This window comes from Elephas maximus, chromosome 1 (genome assembly GCF_024166365.1).
Source record: "Elephas maximus indicus isolate mEleMax1 chromosome 1, mEleMax1 primary haplotype, whole genome shotgun sequence".
Lineage (NCBI taxonomy): Eukaryota > Metazoa > Chordata > Mammalia > Proboscidea > Elephantidae > Elephas > Elephas maximus.
The window spans coordinates 201,606,834-201,629,368 of record NC_064819.1 but is presented as its reverse complement, the minus strand read 5'-3'; the positions used below and the strand labels follow the sequence as shown (position 1 = coordinate 201,629,368).

General features: G+C 39.4%; 2 protein-coding genes and 1 pseudogene across 2 annotated transcripts; 2 read left to right on the top strand and 1 right to left on the bottom strand.

Annotated features, from left to right (window-relative positions):
- The first annotated feature begins 417 nt into the window (after nucleotides 1–417).
- LOC126085591 (trace amine-associated receptor 7a-like) lies at nucleotides 418–1,449 on the top strand. Its single transcript, XM_049901154.1, has one exon. It carries the CDS (start codon nucleotides 418–420, stop codon nucleotides 1,447–1,449), a length of 1,032 nt encoding a protein of 343 aa, XP_049757111.1.
- A 14,623-nt stretch (nucleotides 1,450–16,072) lies between these two features.
- Nucleotides 16,073–17,832, bottom strand: LOC126070222 (trace amine-associated receptor 8-like; annotated as a pseudogene).
- Nucleotides 17,833–21,261: 3,429 nt separating this feature from the next.
- On the top strand, nucleotides 21,262–22,293 carry LOC126085619 (trace amine-associated receptor 7a-like). The gene has a single exon (XM_049901199.1). The coding sequence runs from the start codon at nucleotides 21,262–21,264 to the stop codon at nucleotides 22,291–22,293; it is 1,032 nt and encodes a 343-aa protein (XP_049757156.1).
- Nucleotides 22,294–22,535: the final 242 nt, after the last annotated feature.

Here is a 22,535-nt window from a genome sequence, read left to right as displayed (position 1 = left end):
AGGATAAGTGTTTTTTGCATTATCCTGGTTGTGGCCAATTAGGAAGAGAGGTCTAATAAAAGGAGGTATTCAAACATGCATCACATGACAGCTCTTTGCTCTTTGAAGACAAATTCTCAGATATGAGCAACTAGGTAGTGCAAAGAAAAAAATTTTTAATTCAAATAAACAGCATTTTATGTAATGATAAAATTAACTGGCTATTTACTTGGAAGTGAATTATTTTAAGAGACAATGATATGAATCACTTTCTGAGCATGTGATAAGGATTTATAGTTTAAAAGTAAAAGGGACAGAATGCACTTCCAATTCTTGACATTCTGTATATGACTTTTTCTTTTTCAGGACTTTTGAAAACTGGAGTGACATATGTGCCATAGAGGATGACAGTGATTCCAGGCATCTAAGTGGAGAACCATGAGCAACGATTGGTCCCCCCCTGCCCCTGTACAGCTGTGCTACCAGAACCTGAATGGATCCTGTGTCAAAACTTCCTACTCGCCTGCACCACGGGTGATGCTGTACTTGGTGTTTGGCTCTGGGGCTGTGCTAGCTGTGTTTGGAAACCTCCTGGTGATGATTTCAATTCTTCATTTCAAGCAGCTGCACTCACCAGCCAATTTCTTGATCGCATCCCTGGCCTGCGCTGACTTCTTGGTGGGAGTGACTGTGATGCCCTTCAGCACAGTGAGGTCTGTGGAGAGCTGCTGGTACTTTGGGGAGATATACTGTACATTTCACTCTTGTTTTGAAGGGTCATTCTGTTATGCTTCTATCTTCCACTTGTGTTTCATTTCTGTCGATAGATTCATTGCTATCACTGACCCTCTGATCTATCCAACCAGGTTTACAGCATCTGTTTCTAGTGTATGTATTGCCTTCTCCTGGCTTCTTTCAATTAGTTATAGTTTTTCACTTCTTTGCTCAGGTGCAAATGAAGCTGGACTGGAGGAACTAGTAAGTGCTCTCTCCTGTGTCGGAGGCTGTCAAGTTGCAGTAAATTCTAACTGGGTGTTTGTGAATTTTGTTTTATTTTTTATCCCTACATTTGTGATGATAATTGTGTACTCCAAGATTTTTCTCATAGCTAAACAACAAGCCAGGAAAATGGAAAGTCTGAGCAATAAGACTGAGACATCATCAGACAGCTACAAAGACAGAGTGGCCAAGAGGGAGAGAAAAGCAGCCAAAACTCTGGGAATTGCTGTGATAGCATTCCTGATTTCGTGGCTGCCCTACTTCATTGATACAGTAATTGATGCCTTCCTGGGTTTCATCACACCCGCGTACATTTATGAAATATTAGTTTGGTTTGCTTACTATAACTCAGCGATGAACCCCTTGATTTACGCTTTCTTTTACCCTTGGTTTCGAAAAGCCATCAAACTAATCATCACTGGCAAAGTCTTGAGAGAGAATTCTTCAACAACAAATTTATTTTCTGACTAAGTTCTGATCTTAGATTGGGGAAACTGGAGGTAGATTCACAATGGACACATCCTGGGAGAGAAATGAGTCATAAATGTAAAGCTCTTTTAGTGTAAAATAATTTATATGCTTCAGCTTTGACCTCTTAAATTCAGGGTCCATGTTCTTTGATAAACAGAACATTAAAACCTAATTGTAGTAGAAACAGCACAACGTTGCTGACAGAAGTGCCTGGATTCCAATGCCAACTCTGCCATTTAACACTGTGATCTTGGGCTACTTAGTTCTTTCTGAGCTTCCCTTTATTTTTCTAACTAATAGCATCTTCCTTGTAATGTCTTTGAGAGAATTAAAGAAATATATGTAAGGTACCTAGTATACAAGGAACCTTTTAAAGATAGAGAATCTAAAAGCAAGATGTTTTAAAAAAGCTAATGAATATCATAAAGCTCTGAATTCAAGCAAATACTTCTAATACCTGGTTCAATATATTTACCCTTGTCTTTCCTGTTTTTATGTACCCTTTTGAATATATTAGAAGAATTATCTAGTTTTACTTCTTTCTTTCCTAGATCATTATACTATTCCATCTACTTTTATGAATATATGAAAACTTTCAATATAAAAGAAAAAAAAGAAACACCACTGTCCTCATTATTCTCTTCTGTGAACTACTCTAGTTGTGTTGGGTCTAGTCTATTGATCTTTGCGTCAATGGACATTCATTGATTGCTTCCTCTATGCAATATCTGGGCTCTGATTATACCTAAGCTTACTGAAGACTCATTGTATGCGTTGGACTTTTCTAACTGCCCTAACTACCCTATGAGGTTGATAATATTATTTCTTCTTCTATTTATAAATGAGGTAACTGAGCTATAGAGAGGTAAAGTCCCATGTCCATGGTCACTTATTTAGTAAATGGTAGAAACATTATTCACACCCAGGGAATCTGAAAGTAAGTGAAGTAACCATTTCACAAGGGAGAATGGAACGAGCCACTGCAATCGAGTTGTTTAGAGCCATTTGGAGCCCAAGGTTCCTACACAAATCATTTCCAAGAGTGGTAGTGGGGGCAGTCAGTTGCTATAAACAAAGTATAAATGAAGTTCTTTGCAGAGATGAAGACAGTTGAAGGATCATTTTGTTAGGTTTATGATATAACATTTTAATCTATAGTTCTCCATTCACCCATGTCTTCATTATAGAAATGTTATTTTTATTATACAATACTGTTTTCCCTGGAACTGAAGGGAGGGTCATTCAGATAAACTATATCTGAAATACTAAGGTGGAGCTTGTCCACACATCAAGAAAACCATGATCATGTTGCTTTATGTTACTTAATCCTTTGGTTTCTTTGTGCTTTTCCTCTCCATCAGGACTAGTACTTTTAAACCACTTCATCCCACCTAGTAATTATTGGGATTACAAATTACATTTAGCTTTTCTTCAATGGATGTGAGCTTATTTTCATGAATAACAGCATGATTATGTTTACTAATTTTGTGCATCTTTAGTAGAGTCCAAATTGACTCGATGGAAACAGGTTTTTTTTTTTTTTTTTGTAGCTCATACTTTTAAATGTACATTGAAAAATGTGTATTTATTTTTCTATGTTTGCAAGTTCAAAACAAAAGAGAGTATGGGTGCATTTCTATGTAGCCTTCCCCCGTTTTTAGGAACCTCTTTGTTCATTGTGTCTATTGCACTAATTTTACATTCTAATGAGCATTATGCATATTATTGCCCCAAAAAACTGAGTTCCTTGGGAGAAGGTCCTCTTCTTGTTCATCATTGTATCTAGCAGGAAACTTCCACTATATAGAGAACATAATGGATAGTCAATAATGTGTACTGAATAAATACATGTGTACTTCCTTTAGATATAGAAAAATACTTTAATAAGTTTATGTAAGAATACACATGGCCATATTAAATAAATATGACTCTTTATGCAGCATTATTTATTCATTAAGGCACTCAACATATTATCAAAATTGCAGACAATACACATGTTAATTTTTGAGGTATGTAAGTGCGATCATTCATGGAAATTAGTTTTATTTGAACCATTGTCTGGAAAGAGTCTCCATCACCAACTGTGAGGCACTGGTAGTTAAGTTGGAGGGACAGAAAGATCCCCAAAACAAGAACATTACATTTCCCCATATTCTCCTTATGACCTAGTCACTAGACTGCATAATAGACTCACAAAATATTGGAGCTGAAAAGACCTTTGAGATGATCTAATCTAAGCAATTCCTTTTTAGATGCATGCCATGATTTAAGTAACGTAAGCAAGTTCAGACAGCCTGAATCTCGTGAATTCATCATAATGGCTGGCCACACGTCAGCAGAGTGTCTGGCTGTCCACAGTGCCTGGATTGGGTTCTGCTGTGAGAGCCTGAAGTCCATCCTCATCTAGTCCTTCATCTGGTCATGGTGCAACCACTCCTCTCTGAGGATTGCCTCAATTCTCCTCCCTTAAATTTGGCTTGACTGGTTCTATAGACGCACAGACATCTATTCCCCCTTTTATTATATATATTCTTATTTCCCAATTTCACCACTTGTCTGTCAGTTTGACATACTGTAGCGGCTTACGTGTTGTTGTGATGCTAGAAGCTGTCCCACCAATATTTCAAGTACCAGCAGGGTCACTCGTGGTGGACAGGTTCCAGCAGAGCTTCCAGGCTAATACAGACTAGGAACAAAGGCATGATAATCTATTTCTGAAAATTAGGCAATGACAACCCTATGGGTCACAACTGAACTTGTCATCAGGAGGAGTCAATTATGTTTAGTGAAATAGAGGGCCAACAAAGGCAAGGGAGACACTCGATGAGATAGGTTGGCACAATAGCTGCAAGGATGGACTTGAACATGCCCGTGATTGTGAAGATGATGCAGAACTAGACAATATTTCATTCTGTTTTACATAAGGTCTCCGGGAGTCAGAGTTGACTCAATGGCAGCAATCTTTCTCTATCTTCCAATTAGCATTGAAGTACGTTATGGGATCTCAATTATAATTCTAATTTTAACTACAGTTCTGTTAAAAAAAAAAAAAAAATCCCTTAGAGCTATGAAAGCATTTCTCCATTGCTTTTAGGACATAGTGTTCTGATGAGAAGTTTGATGACAGTATGATGTCTATTCCTTTGTCTTAGACTATCTCCCTGTAGCCCTCCTAGAAGGTTTTAAGATTTTTTTTTTTATACTCTTCTTAATTTACTGCCTGTATTTTTCATTTGTCTTTTTGCTCTTGGTGGATACTTTGGATTTGAAGTCATAAACCAGTTTTAGCCCAGAAGAAACTTTCTCTAGAATTGTTTTATTTTTTTCCCTTCACTCTCTCCGATCGCTCTTTCTGGGCCTTCAAATTTCCCACTGTTCTGTTGGAAAGAACAGTTGTTACCTTTGTGTCAATCTTCTGCTATCTGTGTTTTTTGTCCCTCTGGCGTTCCCATCAGTTTGGTCTCATCTGATTTTTAGGGGTGAGAGGACATTTCAATGGAATTTCAGGGGAAAGGTGAGAATAGCTAAGTGCTCAGTTACCTTGAGAAGACTGATCTTCAGACGGTGTGTACCAACTCAACCATTCCAATTCTTAAGATGTTGAGACACTTAAATAATGGTTGATAAATATCTATTGCCTTAGGCTCCCAAATTGCAATCCCTTGCTCCCTCCCCTGCCCCCTAGCTCTTTCTACCTTGAGAAGAGAGCTCCTTAGGTTCCATCTAAGCCACCTCATGACCCACAACTGAAAGATCAATGTAAGGCAAAGAAGGGCCTCTCAAGGGCTTGTTCTTCCTCTCGGAAGAGAATCATTTATGACTGGTTCTTGACCAGGGCCTGCTATCCTACCATACTAGCTTTTAGTATTTTCAATATCATTCCTGAGTGTTGACCCAGAAATATAGTACCACATTTTGTTATGTCTCTTCAGGTAGTGAAAAACATTCTGTACAACTCTTCTAAACACACTTTATCACAATCCTCAGATATTCCTGAAAACAACTGTGACTACTGAAATGCCAAGTCAGCAGTTCAACCAATTACCCTACAGGATTCCTGGTCATAACTCTATGTCCAGGATTTTTAATCAATCTGTAGTACAAATATTCACAACATGAGACATATTAGAAGTTTTAGACAGGTGAAACACACTAGAATTTTCAGACAGGCCCCAACATCTAACCAGGGTGACTCTCAGGATACAACTCAGGCCTCTGTGATAAGGGGAATTGAGCTGCTCCAAGACTAAGTCTTACCTTCTTCAGGGAGGCCCTCCTAACCACTCATCTTATTTGAGCTCTCAAACCTCTGTTCCTAGAACTATTTTGGCCTTTATTTATCATATTAAAAAAATACATAAATATATAAATTTACTTCTTACTCTAATATCTAGTAGCTTAGTGGTTAAGAGCTCACCTGCTAACCAAAAGGTCAGCAGTTTGGATTCACCAGCCACTCCTTGGAAATCCTGGGGGACAGTTTTATTGTGTCCTATAGAGTCTCTATGAGTCAGAATCCACTCGGCCGCCAAGGTTATAATACCTAGTCTTTTGTCTCTTGAGGAAATGGACCCTGGAGTTACTCTTGGTAGCTGTCACAGCTCCAGAATAGAGCCATAATTAATACTTGGTGAAAGAAGGATTGAAGAACCTCAAAAGTCTGCAGAAAGAATTTTTTTTTTTTAATTGTACAGTTTCAAAGAAGGAAAGAAAGAGGCAGAGAAGGTGTCAGCCATTCCATCCATTTAAGGAGGAATGCTGAATGTCTAAGAATCCCTCCACAGGCTTTTTCTCAAGTTTCCCTAGAATTCTATCACATGATGAGCCCTAGGTACAGGTGAACATGGAATAGTGAGCCTTCAACTTTTACAGTCACAAAGGGAGAAGGAGTTTAGGAAATATTGGGCCAGCCAACTGACTCTATCTCAGGCAAAGTGTATGTGCATTTTTAATCCTATACTAGAGAATTTAAAATAATTTTCTCTTATATCAACATATTTGAATAGCCTCTTTCCCTTTAACTTACCAACACCAGTTAAAAATCAGCTGCCTTCAAGTTGGTTCTGACTGATGGTGACCCCTGTGCGTTAGAGCAGACTGTGCCCCATAGGGTGTTCAGTGTCTGGTTTTCTGGAAGTAGATCACCAGGCCTTTCTTCTGAGATGCCTCTGGGTGACCCAAACCCCCAACCTTTCAGTTAACAGCTGTGTTAACCAATTTCACCACCCAAGGATTCCCAGCAGATTATTATTGTGTAATATTTGCCAGTTTCATAGAACAAAACATAGGAAACACACGTGGGGTTACAAAAAAACAGTATCTTCTCAATCTCAAATTTGTGCATTTCTTTTGTAATTGTGAATTTTCCACTTTTCTATTGGAAATTGTCTTTGCATTTGCAAGAACATTTTATTTATAATTTTGAAGAAAATCATTTATCCCATGCTGCACATATTTCTTAGTTGTTGGGTTTTTTTTTTTAATCTATAAGTGATGTTTCCAGATCTGTATACATTTAAATTCAGAATAGATTTCTAAATTTTATTAAACCACTTCCATCCACCATCTCCTCTCCTTCAAACACAAAAGGAAAAAAAGGTCAAACACAAAAGGTTTTCTTTTTCAGTCTCTAAAACGCTCCTGACCATTGGAAGGATTACCAGGAAACAAATTAAGTACCAAGAAGGTTTCTTATTGAATATAAAACCAGAGCAAGGGGGAAAAAGATGATTCAAGAAGACTAAACCAAAAAAAAAAAAAAAAGCCTTTGCCGTTAAGTGGATTTTGACTCTTAGCAATTCTATAGAACAGACCAGAACTGCCCCATAGGGTTTCAGGGGGTGGCTGGTGGATTGGAACTGCTGACTTCTGGTTATCAGACAAATACTTAAGCACTGCACCACCAGGGCCCCTCTAAAAAAACCTAGTGAAGATACCTTAAGTGGGGCCAAGATCACAGAATAGACAGATGCTTCCGGCGAGCCCTCTTTACAACAAAGACCAGAAAAAATAAGTGAAACGAGTATATTTATGATAAGCTTTAGGAGCCCTGAACATCAAAGGCAAACTCAGAAAACGAACTGAGGGGCAGGGGGAGGAAGAGACCCTTCAGAAGCTGAAAGGAGTTACCAGACCTGAATTGCAGGGAGCCTTCAGGCACCATTCCCAGAAGTGGCAGCGGGTGGGTACTAGCCTTAGGCCGCAGTTTCCTCAGAGATATGAACACAGCAAGATTTTCCATAAGTGAGGAGAGGGTATATTTGCATCAGGTCTGAAGATGCAAGAATATAAACAGGAAATATCTGTTGCTCTTAGGGTGGCATCTAACACTAGAGACAGATTGCAATGTGCTTCGAGCTCAAATAAACGCTTGTATAAAATGTAAAAGTAAAAGGACACAGGGACAGCTAACATAACTGGCAATATGTGAAAAGAATTCACCAGGAGTTAACTGTACAGCTAGGTTTAGGACAGATGGAAGGAATTGAGGTAAAGAACAGAGAAAGTTTCAGAAATGTACACAACTTTTTACATCATGCTACTCATTTTAGATTTTATCCTTGGATTAGCGCATGAAAGTTGAGGACATGTACTTAAAACACGCAAAAACCTGAACTACCACAAAGTCAGGTGGCCCGGATGGAATTTGTTTTTCTATAATTGAACTTTAATTTCCTTACCAGTCCCTATCTCATAGGATGCAAGAAACTTAAACTCAGTTAATTTTGAATTCTTTCCCTTTCCTCCAGAGGCTAAACTCGAGGATGCTTATGTAGTCTGCTCAGCTTCCACATTAGCAGCTTCAGATTTTCTTTGTTGGCTCCATCTTGTATGAATTGGCCACCTTTCTATAACAGAATAAAGGGCTCTCACACTTCCCTACACTCTGAACTGTATGCTTAACAACATTCCTGCTCCAGGTCTGGGAAAGGCTATTAATTTGGTGACCTCATTTGCCTGTCTTCAGGCCACTTCTGTGTGTCCCGTTAAAGTACCCTACTATTTTGCCTTGGTTCAGATTTCAGAGCCAATACACAGAAATGTGTCTTTCCTCTATCTCTAGGAAAATATTCAGTTTTTAAAGATATTTGGAGACTAAATAAAACCAACCAGTTGTCAGTTGCCATTAAGCCAACTCTGACTCATGGCAACCCCATGTGTTTCAGAGTAAAACCGTGCTCCCTCGAGTTTTTAAATTTGTAACCTTTTGGAAGCAGATTGCCAGGCCTTTTCTTTGATGACCCTCTAGGCGGGTTTAAATCACCAACTTTTTTGTTAGTAGTTGAGTGCTTAACAATCCAGGGACTCCTAGAGGCTAATTCTCATTGCCATCCAGTTGATTCCAGCTCGAACCGCCCAAGAGAGTTCCCAATGCTGTTAACTTTTGTGTGTGTGTGTGTTTTAGATGAAGATTTACAGAACAAACTAGCTTTTCATTAAACAATGAGTACACATAACATTTTGTGACATTGGTTACTAACCCCACAATATGTTGACACTCTCCTCTTCTCGATCTTGGGTTCCCTATAATAAGCTTTCCTGTCCCCTCCTGACTTCTCGTCCTTGCCCCTGGGCTGGTGTGTCCCTTCAGTCTTGTTTTGTTTTATGGGACTGTCTAATCTTTGGCTAAAGGGGGAACCTCAGAAGTGACTTCATTATTGAGCTAAAAGAGTGTCCAGGGCCTCACTCTCGGGGTTTCTCTCTCTGTAAGACCAGTAAAACTGTTTTTTGTGGGTGTGAGTTAGAATTTTGTTCTACGTTTTTCTCCAGCTCTGTCCAGGACCCTCTACTGTTATCCTTTTCAGAGTAGTCAGTGGTGGTAGCCAGGCACCGTCTAGTTGTGCTGGACTCATCCTGGTAGAGGCTGCAGAACTCGTGGTCCATTAGTCATTTGGACTAATCTTTCCCTAGAGTCCTTGATTTTCTTCATTCTCCCTTGCTCAGGATAGGATGAGACCAGTGGAGTATCTTAGATGCCTACTCACAAGCTTTTAAGACACCAGATGCTACTCAGCAAAGTAGAATATAGAACGTTTATTTTATAAAGTATGTTATGCCAATTGAGCTAGATGTTTCCGAAGACCATGGTCCCCACATACCTCAGCCCAGTAACTCAGTCCCATAGGGAGTTTGCATGTGTCTCTGGAGATTCCATGACCTTGTCTTGGAAAAGTTGTGCTGGCTTTCCTAATATTGTGTACTGTCTTACCCTTCACCAAAATTACCGCTTATCTATTGTCTATTTAGTGTTTTTCCCTTCCCACCCCTCCCCTCCCTCATAACCATCAAAGATTGTTTCTTTTTGTGTGTAAACCTGTTCATGACTTTCTATATTAGTGGCTTCATACAGTATTTGTCCTTTTCCGATTGACTTATTTCACTCAGCGTAATGGCCTCCAGATCCATCCATGTTTTAAGATGCTTCACAGATTCATCATTGTTCCCTGTTGTTGGGTAGCATTCCATTGTGTGCATGTACCATAGTTTGTTTACCCATTTATCTGCTGATGGGCATCTAGTTTGTTTCCATCTTTTTCCTATTGTAAATAATGCTGCAATAAACATGGTTGTGTATATGTCTATTTACGTGATGGCTCTTGTTTCTCTGAGATATACTTCTAGGAGTAGAATAGCTAGATCATACGGTATTTTTATTTCTAGTTTTTGAATGAAGTGACCAAGGCTGTAATCTTTACAGAAGCAGACTGCCACATCTTTCTCCCATGGAGCAGCTGGTGGGTTCGACCTGCCAGCCTTTCTGTTTGCTGCCGAATGCTTTAGCCACTGGACCATTAAGACTCCTTACAGAGAATAATTTGGGGCTCTAAATTTTACTTTTTAAGCCCCTTCCTTCTTTTGGCTGTATGGTTGCTCCGAGTCAGAATCAACTCGACAGCAGTGGTTTTGGTGTTCCGGTGTTCCTTCTTGGTCTATTCTGCTGAGATTCAGAGATTTTAGTAATGTCAGCACATTCATCAAGTTTTCTTTCTAGTTTCATCTCCCTCTTCCCATTCCTCCTTCTCTTCTGTTAATTATCCTATACCTTCCAAAGAATTCGAAACATCCTAAAGTTCTTTTTTAATCTTTTCCACAATACAAAAAAAAAAAAAAAATTTTTTTTCCACAATACAGTCACCTGATATTTCAAAAATCAACATGACTTAAACCCACTGCCACTGAATCAATTCCAACTCATAGTAACTCTATAGGACAGAGTAGAACTGCCACATAAGGTTTCCAAGGAGTGACTGGTGGATTTGAACTGACAACCTTTGGGTTAGCAGCAATAACACTTAACCACTAAGCCACCAAGGTTTCCAAACATGACTTAGTGGGTACACCACTTATATCTTCGCACCAATTTTCCTAGAAGTTTGGTCATAGCCCTTATCTTATTGCTTTTAATCATTCTGTAGTGCAGATATGTGTTGCCTGAGACAGCATAGAAATTCCAGAAAAGCCCATCAGGTAGCCTCTATGAATCACAGGGTACGGATAAAGGTAAGAAACATAATGTTATTTTTCATGCAACTGTGCAGTGCGATGGGTCACTTTTGTGTGGTCTTTCTAGCCACAGTCTTGTAACTGTGTGATAGTGTAATTGTGGCCCACCAAAGGGATTGTTCAGTTTTGCCATCCCACTGGGTTTGAAATAAGCCACCAAAGAGGCGGCAAACAGAAGATCCTATAACCACCAAGGAAGGACAGCCAGGAGCCAGCGCAACCTTTGGATCTGCCTTCCCTGCCCTGAGAAGCTCCTGGACGCAGGAAACCAAGAGACAGAGAGCGAGATTTAACACTGAAAACAGCAAGATGCAGCAAAAGAGGCCCAGCAGCAGCAGAGACCCGGCAGCAGGAGTTGGCGTGGTGGGCTTCCTGGCCCATGGAATGAGAAGGCTGAGTGCCTTTGGGCAGAGGAATAGGGCCGGGGAAAGGCGTGCCTGGGAACACATCTGGGAAGATGCTGTCCTGACAGAACTGTATCCTTAGTGTTCCTGAGCCTGAATTTCAACTTTTTCTTCACTAATAAACTGCATAATCCCAAGTATTGCCTGTGAGTTTTGTGTGGCCATTGCAATGCACTCCAAACCCAGTAAAGAAGTAGAGAATGCCGTGGGAGGGACGGTTGGTGTCAGAGTTGGTAAAGATGGCAGAGAGAAGAGGCATGTCTGACTTCTGGTTCATGGGAATCAGCCTTGGGCTGTTGATACAGATTCTTCTTTCCCCTTGTGAAGACAGAGAAGGTCAGACACTGCCCTCATGTCATGTTTTACTAACTGGTATCATAAAGTTAGCAAACATCTTTTGAACACTTGTATCTAGGTGGTTTACATGTATTATATCATTAAATTGTCAAACACTGAAAAGTTACGTAGGTGACACTAATATTATTCCCATTTTTGAGATGATGAGGTTGGAGCACTCAGAAATTAATACCTTTTCCAAGGTTACCCTTTTAGTAGATGATGATCCTGGGATTTGCATCCAGCTGTTGAGATCCTGAGTCTATGTTCTTAGTCTCTTGTCTCTGCACCTATGAATGAATTTAATTTCAGTGTCAAGCTCCCTTATTTCCAGGTGATACATATTTAATCACTGTCTATTTCCATTTTCTCTGCCTTCCTTTGAGTTGCCCAGGAATCAGTACTGGAGCCATGAAGTCTTTAGAGTCTGCTCTGGGTAATCACCCACCCTAGATGATGTCCGCTGAGATGTCCTGTCTGGTCTCTGAACATTGCTGCAATCATGAAACCAAGCAGTCATCCCTTGTTCTGGGTCATAAGGCTCCTTCAGCTCAAGCTACCTATCAGCCAATTCCAGTGTTTTCAGACAAATGGAATCCTTCAGTTATTCCTGGGTCACATTAGGCCATGGAGCATTTCGTGGGCATTTCTAAGTCTATGCTACTATTGGGGCTCAAGAAGCTTCCACAATCCCAGCACTGGGGGAGAACAGCGAGGTGTGCTATGAAGCTGATTCAGGATACATGCTTTGACAACCTATGTGACCCCGTGCTCTCTGAGCTTAATACTCTCTAAGCTCTCTCTTTAGGCGATGCAAACAGTTGAGCATTCAGCTAATACCTGAGAGGTTGATGGTTCAGACACACCCAGAAGAACCACAATGGCAGGCCTGGAGATCTGCTTCTGAAAGATCACAGCCTTGAAAACCTATGGAGAAGTTCTACTCCACACACATGAGGTCGCCATGAGTAGGAATCGACTTGAAAGCTACTGACAACAACATGCTCTGATCGGGAGGAAAAGGAGAACAAATTCCCATTGCACTAGGGCCCCCTTCCTCTTAAACCTAGTTGGCTTATCAGTTATTACTCCTCTCTCCACACAGAACATACCCAGGGAGAGATGGGGTGCTCCTCTCTCAGGGACCCACACTATTATCTCACTTATTCATTGCCCTCCTGTGATCTTTTCCACTCTCAGTCTGGGAAGTGGCAAGTTTTGCTATTATCTATATCTTCTGCCAAACCAATAGTATTGTCTATGCAGATCGGCTCCTTCCCTACCCAGGAAGGCCTGAGCTTTTGAGACTCAAATCAAGGAAAAAAAAAAAAAAATATATGTATATATATATATTTCCCTCTTTTCCAACTAAAGCAATTAGAATAGAAGCCCTAGCTGGGGCCTAAATTAAGGGAAAGATCATGGGGCAACAGGAACACTAGGAATAAAGGGAACTACAGAGGGGATGTTAACTACTATAGAACTGTAGAAACCTCCTGGAAATATAAGGTTCCAAACAGAATTTCTTGCTTATGTAGAGTCCAAAACAGGTGTTTCTGATGGACAGGCTCTTCTCTTCCAAGTTGTGATTTAAAGACCAGACTCCTTTCAGTTTGTGAGTCTGCCCATATCACCCTGTGACTTTCAGTTAACCATTCTCATCTGCATCAATTTGCAGAAAAGAAAATAGGAGGATCCCATGTGAACCACACCTATATGCAAGAGAACCAAGGAAATAAATGTCTCCCACGTACTTATCTGAATTCCTGGGTGTTTACCTTTGTCTCCCCTCCTTGGCAGGTCCTGAACTCCAATTGTTGCCTCTCTAGTTATGCGAGACTGTCAAAGTTCTGTTAAGCTTTTCATTCTTAGCAGTTGCTTTCTTTGTTTCTCAGGCTCTAGCCACAGAGCAGCTTAGAATATAGGAAAAAAAAAAAAAAGTCTCAAGGGCAAAACTAACACAGAGTGGTGAACAGACTTCTCTGCTGTTCTCATTTCTCCTAGAACTTGCCCTCTAAAGCATTGAGCTCCTTGGTCCCTTAAATACAATTTTGTCCCATCAGCAATTTGGGAATATTGAAAGCCTTAGGCCACTTTCTGTTTAGTCTCCACATGTCGCAGTAGGAATTGATGCCCTGAATGTAAAATACTCTGAAGAAGGTCCAGCTCACCTCAGTGCATTTCCCTTCTCTCAAATATCCTGGGCCACCAAGTCCTTGCTCTCTTAGTTGCCCTCCAGTATTTCAAACACCTGTTCTATGAGTTCAACTGAGATTTTATAATTGCTCTCAGTGGTAGAAATAGACTGATATGAGTTATTGTATCACAATCAAAATTAGAAAAAGCCTACCTGCATCCCACAAATTTCATTATTTTGTTGTATTTTTGTCATCATTCAGTTCATAATATTTTCTGATTTCATTTTGGTTTATTCTTGTCCTATGTGTTTTTGTATTGGACCATCTTTTCTTCATCATCAGATTGTCCTGTCTCAGTCTTGACTGCTTATTCCGACTAAGCCATCACCAACCCATCAAATCCATTGCTACTGTGTTGTACCATTGCCTGAGGCCAATGCCCAGACTGGTTGCACCCACTTCCGTACTCAAATGGTGTGGGAACTCACTTTTTCAAAGGCATTCGAAGTGACCAAATGAAAACCCTGAAATTTCACGGAATAAACTTTCCATGGCATGTTTTTTGACATGTGGGAGACACGAGCCAGGACGGAGCCGCTATATATATATATATATATGTGTACATATACGTATATGTATTTGTTTTGTTTTGTTTGCCTCTCAGTAGACTTTCACATAACCAAGTCAGTTCTTTAAGGCTTGAGAAACAGAGATCATTTCAATAAAGTCTCACCTTATATTTCCTTTTCCATTCTTCAGTGTCTTACTTGCCTTCTTCCTCATTCTCAGACCTTGGAATTATAGCTCCCAATGAAACATTAGCAGTTAAGCTTGGCTTTGCGGACTCTGTTTTCTGAAGGTCTAAGCCAAGATACTTATTTAAAAGTGACCTACCTGATTTCCAAATCTTTAGAGCTTTTCTAGTTTTTTATTCTTTATTTCTAGCTTGATTTTCTTATGGCCAGAGTACATGTTCTGTATGAATTCAGTTTAAACTTTTTCCAGATTTTCTAGTTGTTCTCTGCAAGATTGGTCTACATGACCTAGTCCGCCATTACTTGAAGCAGATGTCTCACATATGGAATTTTTAGTAAATATAATTGGAAAATGGTCTTAGATGATATATGGAATATTACCCAAAGTCATTGAGTGCATTTACATCTTAAGTAAACCAAAAAATTATGGAGATTATATATCTGTACTTCTCTGTCTTTATGTCAGGGGAAAAGTTATTGGTGTCTTAGTACTAACAAAGAGACTAAGACAAATTTATTTTCAGTCATACTGTCTGAAAATAATGATAACTTAATTCCTATTTATGAATTTCTTTCTTTCTGCTGTTTAATTGCATCAACTAGAGCATCGAAAACAGTTTTTTACAACAACATGGTAATATTGGTCCTTCTTGTCTTTATCTAGATCCTAAAGAGAATGTTTTTAATGTTTTACCTGTAAGCATGTACTGAATTTTGCTACTGAATATATTTTATCATATTCACAAAGGATTCAATGAGAAGTCAGAACTTAGAGAAGTAGGAATTAGGCAAGATCCAGGGATCTTCATTGCAATGTGCGATAGTAGCATAATTTAGTGTCCTAGCTGATGTTCTCAGGAGTGATACTACCGATCACTGTGCCAGCCTTTACAAGGTAATATTTTCTACTCACAAAATTTCTAGGCAAAGTCTATAGTTAGTATCTACTCCCAAATCTGAGTTGCTGACCCCACAATAACACAGGTGAACATTCCAAGATTCTACCAAGCCATAAAGCAGGAGAGGTTCACCTGCTGTCCCTAAAGCTCCAGGAAGGTACACACAGTGGAGGAATAGGGAGAAATAGTCACAAAAAGAACAGGAAATGAACAGAACCTTGGGAAGGACCATCACACCTGGACCGTATCAAAAAAAAAAAAAATAACAGAAAGATAAATGAGAGTTGGAAATGAAAGAGAAAGTGATTAGAGATTTTACATTCAAAAATGAGATTTAGAACTCAGGGAACTGGAAGAAACAAGTGCATGAGACAAAGAGGCTACATACAGGGACACTTTATCATTTACTGTTTAGGGCAGTAAATATCTTTACAGTGGTTCAGTGGAGGCAACTTGCCATGGCTGTTTTACCTGAGTAATTTAAAAAATAATATGTTTCACCTATTTTGAATGGCTTTATTCTTTTCTTACATCATTTCATCATAATTTTTAAAATATTCTGAAATATCTCAATGTAGTACTTACACCTATTCTGAAAATAAACTAATACTTGATGAACAGTCCTTTAATACCTCCCCACTTAAAATAAGTTTTATAGCTTTCCTAAATCAAGGATAAGATAAAGTATAAACCAAAGGACTCATGGCTGAATTATAATATAAGCTCCCCAGCAGCAAATCTAGTAAATATAGGCAGGAGCTATGAAGCCCATAAAAGCATCAATTAATGTATCATTTGTATACGGTAACCATGAAATAAAAAATGCGACCACTGTGACCACCCCCCCCCCCCCCCCAGGATTTTAGCAGCTTTTCTCTCTCTCGGCCACTCTGGATTTGTAGCTCTCTGATGATGATTCTACTATACTACGAGTAGTTTCAATTTTTATAGCTTGCTGTTTAGGAAAAATCTTACTGTAAAGAATTATGATAACAAGAGTAGGTATGAAGAATAACAGAAAATCTACCAAAACCCAGTCTTGATTTATACCAATTGGACAACCACCTATGCAGTTGAGGGCACTTACAAGTTCCTCCATCCCATTATCATTCACACCTGTGTAGAACACGGCACCGCTGTACACAAATGGCAGGATCCAGGAGAGGCCGATGCATATTCCTCGCACAGACACTGTGAACTTGGTAAGATAAACCAGAGGGTCAATAACAGCAATGGACCTGTCCATGGAGATGAAGCACAAGTGGAAGAGAGAAGAGTAGCAAAATGCCACATCACAGCACATGTGGAAAGTACAAAAGCTGTCCCCAAAGTACCAGCAGCTCTCCACGGACCTGACCACACTGAAGGGCATCACGGCCACTCCCACCAAAAAGTCAGCGCAGGTCAGGGAGGCAATGAGAAACAGAGAGGAGAGAAATGATGTCCCACACTACCTCCATATTTCAGTAATTCTCCCTCCGCAGCCCAGCAACGCAAAACCTGCTCTTTCTCAAGAACCTTCCTATGAGTTATCTCTTATTATTTTACCCCAGTGAGTCATTTTCTTATTTGTTTGTTTATTTTTATTGTGCTTTAGGTGAAAGTTTATGGAGCAAATTAGTTTCTCATTCAAAACTTTATGTACAAATTATTTTGTGACATTGGTTGTGATCCTCACAATGCATCAGCACTCTCCCCCTTTCTACCTTTTGTTTCCCATTTCCATTTGTCCAGGTTCCCTGTCCCTTCCTGCCTTCTCATCTTTGCTTTTGGGCAGATGTTGCCCATTTGGTCTCATATACTTGATTGATCTAAGAATCCAAGAAGCAAGGCCTAAAAGGGGAGAGAAGATCTAAGAAGCAGTTCCTCAAGTGTGTTATTATTTGTTTTATAGGCCTGTGTGATCTTTGCCTGAAAGGCGAACATCAGGAGTGGCTCGGTTCTGAGTTAGAAGGTTATCAGTGGGCCATAGTCTTTGGGGTTCCTCCAGTCTCTGTCAGACATGGAAGCCTGATCTTTTTTGAGAATTTGAACTTTGGTCTATGAATTTCTTCTGTCTGTCCAGGACCCTCTGTGATGATCTCTGTCAGAGCACGGATCCAGTTTCACTCTTCTTCCACATTGATCTCATGCTTTAAGTCCTATTCCCACATGTATTCCTCTGGTTTCTCTTAATAGATTGGCAAACTGATGCAAATCTTTTGGTTTGCGTCATAGTCTTTCATGGGTCACACTTTGTACCTTACCCACTGGAGCCTGCTGGGACATAAGCAAGGAAAAGGTGGTGGGGTGGGTCCTGAGGAGGATCAGCAATGCCTTGGAAGGCAACTACTTCAGGGGAGGCCATTTTAGTTTCTTCAGGCAAGGAGAGACTGACTTCCTCAAGCAGGGCTTCTACTGGCAAAATATACTCAACAAATTCAGGAGTTTCAGGTGCCAGCTTCACCAGAATCAGGTGACGTGTCCCTGTTTTAACTTTTAGAACTCCTATCCTTCATAATTAATATCTGAATTTTAAGAAAAGAGACCCTGGGAAGTTGGGAATTTAATTTGCTTTGTAATTCAACCACTCACAAAATTGGATTTTGAGTTTGGTTTTCAGAAACTCAGCCATGGACCTATATGAAACAAAGCATTATTTCAAGGCATTATTAGCTGCTTTCAGGTTCTTTATGAGACCTTGGGGAGCAGTGGTAGCTCAGTGGTAGAACTGTAGCCTTCTATGTGGAGATAACTGGGTTCAGTCTGCTGCCATTCCCCATCTGTCAGTAGATCCTTGTATGTTGCTATGACGCTAAACAGGTTTCAGCAGTGCTTCCAGACTAAGATGGGCTAGGGCAGCTGATAACAGTGCAGACCTCGAGCTGCAAATTTAGAGCCTCCAGCTCATCACCCTTCACCACACACACACACAGAGTTCTCCAGTGCAGTTAAAAATGATCAACAAATTCCAATTTCTTCCTCAATTTTACTAAAATGTTTATGTCAGCAAAACTTGATTACTCAGAGCCTTGCCTTCTGTAGGCCCTTCATTACAGGTATCTACGGGGGATAATTTGTGTAAATGTTTTGCTATTGCTTGCCATGGGCTACCAGCACCGCTTTACCCCTGAAAACAGCCAATAATGCCTTTAAATATGAAGCGTGAGGCAGTGTATCTTAGGGCAAATTCCAGAAAACCCAGAACCAATTCAGAGAACTCAGGCTAAGGATGGGCCAAAGTTCAAGGGCTTTGGGGAACAGGCATTTTTCTCAGCAAGGTAAGTATGGAGAAGAAGTTCAGTTAATCACTTATGAGGCAAAGAATGGGAATTTGCAGAGTTTGTGTCTGCACTTGTCATAGGTACAGAAGGAGACATCAGTGACTCTTATCTAAATCATATTGGGAAGAGTGGTTATTTGCAGTAACTTAAATGGTAGGAAGAGTCTCTTTAACTATCGCCATTTTTCAGGATCAGAGGTTTCAGGTAAAATTCAACATTGACGTACCCTTTAGAAAACACTGCCAAGAAAATGAAAAGTCAAGTCACTGATTGGGTGAAAATACACATAACATATATTTAACAACTAACTCATATCCAGTCAGCTCAATAAGAATATTCACAACTTGATTAAAAATGGGCAAATTATTTTATTGGATAGTTCACCAAAGAAAATACATAAATGGCCAATCATAAGAGGAACAATGCTCAACATCATCATTAAAGAGAGCTAAGCAAATTTAAAATACGACATAGCACTACACAGCCACTAGAGTGGGCAAAATAAAAAAGGATGGTAATACCAAATATTGATGAGGATTTTTGGCGATCAGAGAACTCATAGATTGCCGGTGGGATTATAAAACAAGGCAATTACTTTGGAAGTCAATTAAACATACTTTTCTCATATGGCCTAGCAATTCTACTAGGTATTTACCCCTAGAAAATTTACCCAGTGAAAATATGACCCAATGACCATGCAAAGAATTGGACACAAATGGTATTAGTAATACTATTAATAACAGCCCAGGTGAGCACAACCATTGACAGGCAGGTGGATAAAAACATCGGAATGTATTCATACAATAGAATATTACTTAGCAATAATAATAATGAATTACTAATATACCAATAACATGGATGAATCTCACAGACATTGAGCTGAATGAAAGAAGCTGGTCACAGAAAAGTACATACTGTATAATTTTATTCATATCTGATTTTTAGAACGGGCAAAACTATATCGATGGCAAGGAGACCAGTGGTTGCCTATGAAGAGGAAAAGGGTGTTAGGAGCAAGATTAATTGCAAAGGGGCATGAGGAAAATTCCTGGGGTGATGGAAATATTCTATATCTTGATAGTGATGGCAGTTATGTGGGAGAATACTTGCCTCAAAATTCATCAACTGTACACCTTAAACAGTGAAAATTTCTAATATAAATTATACCTAAATATCAAAAAGCTGTAAAAAAAAGTATTCAGCAATCTTCACTAGAAAAACTTTCATTATGGAAGCCTAAGGTGTGTTGTGGAAACCCTGGTGGCGTAGTGGTTAAGTGCCACAGCTGCTAACCAAAGGGTCGGCTGTTCGAATTCGCCAGGTGCTCCTTGGAAACTATGGGGCAGTTCTACCCTGTCCTATAGGGTTGCTATGAGTCAGAATTGACTCGACAGAACTGGGTTTGTTTTTTTTTTTAAGGCGTGTTCTATTCTAGAGTTTTAGTCTAAGACGGGAAGGAAATTTATCAAAGGTGAATACAATTGCACTGGAATTTACTTCCCACATTCCCAGCATTCTTTGCATATTTTATTTCTTTAATATATTTCCAGTAGTTCCAATTAACAACAATAACAACAAAACACTTTAGAAGTAACTAGGTTTTTATTTTCCCTTATACTTCATTTCTGTATTTTCATAAGGAATTGTGCTCTGTTCCCCCACTTTTACTAATCAGAGCTAATAAAATTAAACCTACACTATTCTGGGTTTCAATATACAATTCTGCATTTAATTCCTTTAACACAAACCAATGCTAGAAAGGATTAATAAAACTTATTTGAAAGAATCTTAATGGCTATTAACACAGGAATTATTAATAAATGTTCATCACAAAAATTGAGAAGGCAATCTCTAATAATTAATAGGAATAAACAATATGGCTTTCATAATTCTAGACAACGTTCTTTAAGGACAGACACTATTTCCATTTGTATTACATAAAAAGGCTAAATGCCATCAGCAAATCTGAAGGGCATAAACTTATTTTTAGCACAAACATGAATAGTTGTTTAATAGTTTCTTACTTTCCACACCTTGCACTATGGAGATTCAATCTCAGGGCGTTTGGGTATTTGGGATTATTTTTCTCCTTTCCTGAGAGGATAAGTGTTTTATGCATTATCCTGGTTGTAGCCAGTTAGGAAGACAGCTCTAATAAAAGGAGGTATTTAAACATGCATCACACGACGGTTCTTTGCTCTTGGAAGACAAATGCTTCTCAGGTATGAACACCAGTTAGCACAAAGTTTTTTTTTTTTTTAATTAAAATAAACAGTATTTTGCATAATGATGAAATTGGTTATTCAGTTGGAAGTGAATTATTTCATGAAATGAAGATATGAATCACTTTCTGAGCATGTGATAAGGATTTATAGTTTAAAAGTAAAAGGGACAGAATGTACTGGCAATTCTTGACATACTGTATATGTCTTTTTCTTTTTCAGGACTTTTGAAAATTAGAGTGACTCAGTGATAGAGGATGACAGTGATTCCAGGCATCTAAGCAGAGAATCATGAGCAACGATTGGTCCCCCCCTGCCCCTGTACAACTGTGCTACGAGAACCTGAATGGATCCTGTGTCAAAACTTCCTACTCGCCTGCACCACGGGTGATGCTGTACTTGGTGTTTGGCTCTGGGGCTGTGCTAGCTGTGTTTGGAAACCTCCTGGTGATGATTTCAATTCTTCATTTCAAGCAGCTGCACTCACCAGCCAATTTCTTGATCGCATCCCTGGCCTGTGCTGACTTCTTGGTGGGAGTGACTGTGATGCCCTTCAGCACAGTGAGGTCTGTGGAGAGCTGCTGGTACTTTGGGGAGATCTACTGTACATTTCACTCTTGTTTTGATGAGTCCTTCTGTTATGCTTCTATCCTCCACTTGTGTTTCATTTCTGTCGATAGGTTCATTGCTGTCACTGACCCCCTGATGTATCCAACCAAGTTTACAGCATCTGTTTCTGGCATATGTATTGCGTTCTCCTGGCTTCTTTCAAATAGTTACAGTTTTTCACTTCTATGCTCAGGTGCAAATGAAACTGGCCTGGAGGAACTAGTAAGTGCTCTCTCCTGTGTGGGAGGCTGTCAACTTGCTATGAATTCTAAATGGGTATTTGTGAATTTTGTTTTATTTTTCATCCCTACATTTGTGATGATAATTGTGTACTCCAAGATTTTTCTCATAGCTAAACAAAAAGCCAGGAAAATGGAAAGTCTGAGCAATAAGACTGAGACATCATCAGACAGCTACAAAGACAGAGTGGCCAAGAGGGAGAGAAAAGCAGCCAGAACGCTGGGAATTGCTGTGATAGCATTCCTGATTTCATGGCTGCCCTACTTCATTGATACAGTAATTGATGCCTTCCTGGGTTTCATCACGCCCACGTATATTTATGAAATATTAGTTTGGTTTGCTTACTATAACTCAGCGATGAACCCCCTGATTTATGCTTTCTTTTATCCTTGGTTTCGAAAAGCCATCAAACTAATCATCACTGGCAAAGTCTTGAGAGAGAATTCTTCAACAATAAATTTATTCTCAGATTAAGTTCTGATCTTCAATTGGGGGAACTGGAGGTAGATTCACAATGGACACATCCTGGGAGAGAAATGAGTCATAAATGTAGAGGCCTTTTAATGTAAATAATTTATACGCTTCAGCTTTGACCTCTTAAATTCAGGGCCAATGTTCTTTGGTAAATATAACAGTAAAACCTAATTGTAGTAGAAACAGCACAGCCTTGCAGACAGAAATGCCTGGATTCAATACCAGCTTTGCCATTTAACACT

Coding starts and splice junctions, on each gene's coding strand:
- LOC126085591 (XM_049901154.1), top strand. CDS start 418: ATGAGCAACGATTGGTCCCCCCCTGCCCCTGTACAGCTGTGCTACCAG.
- LOC126085619 (XM_049901199.1), top strand. CDS start 21,262: ATGAGCAACGATTGGTCCCCCCCTGCCCCTGTACAACTGTGCTACGAG.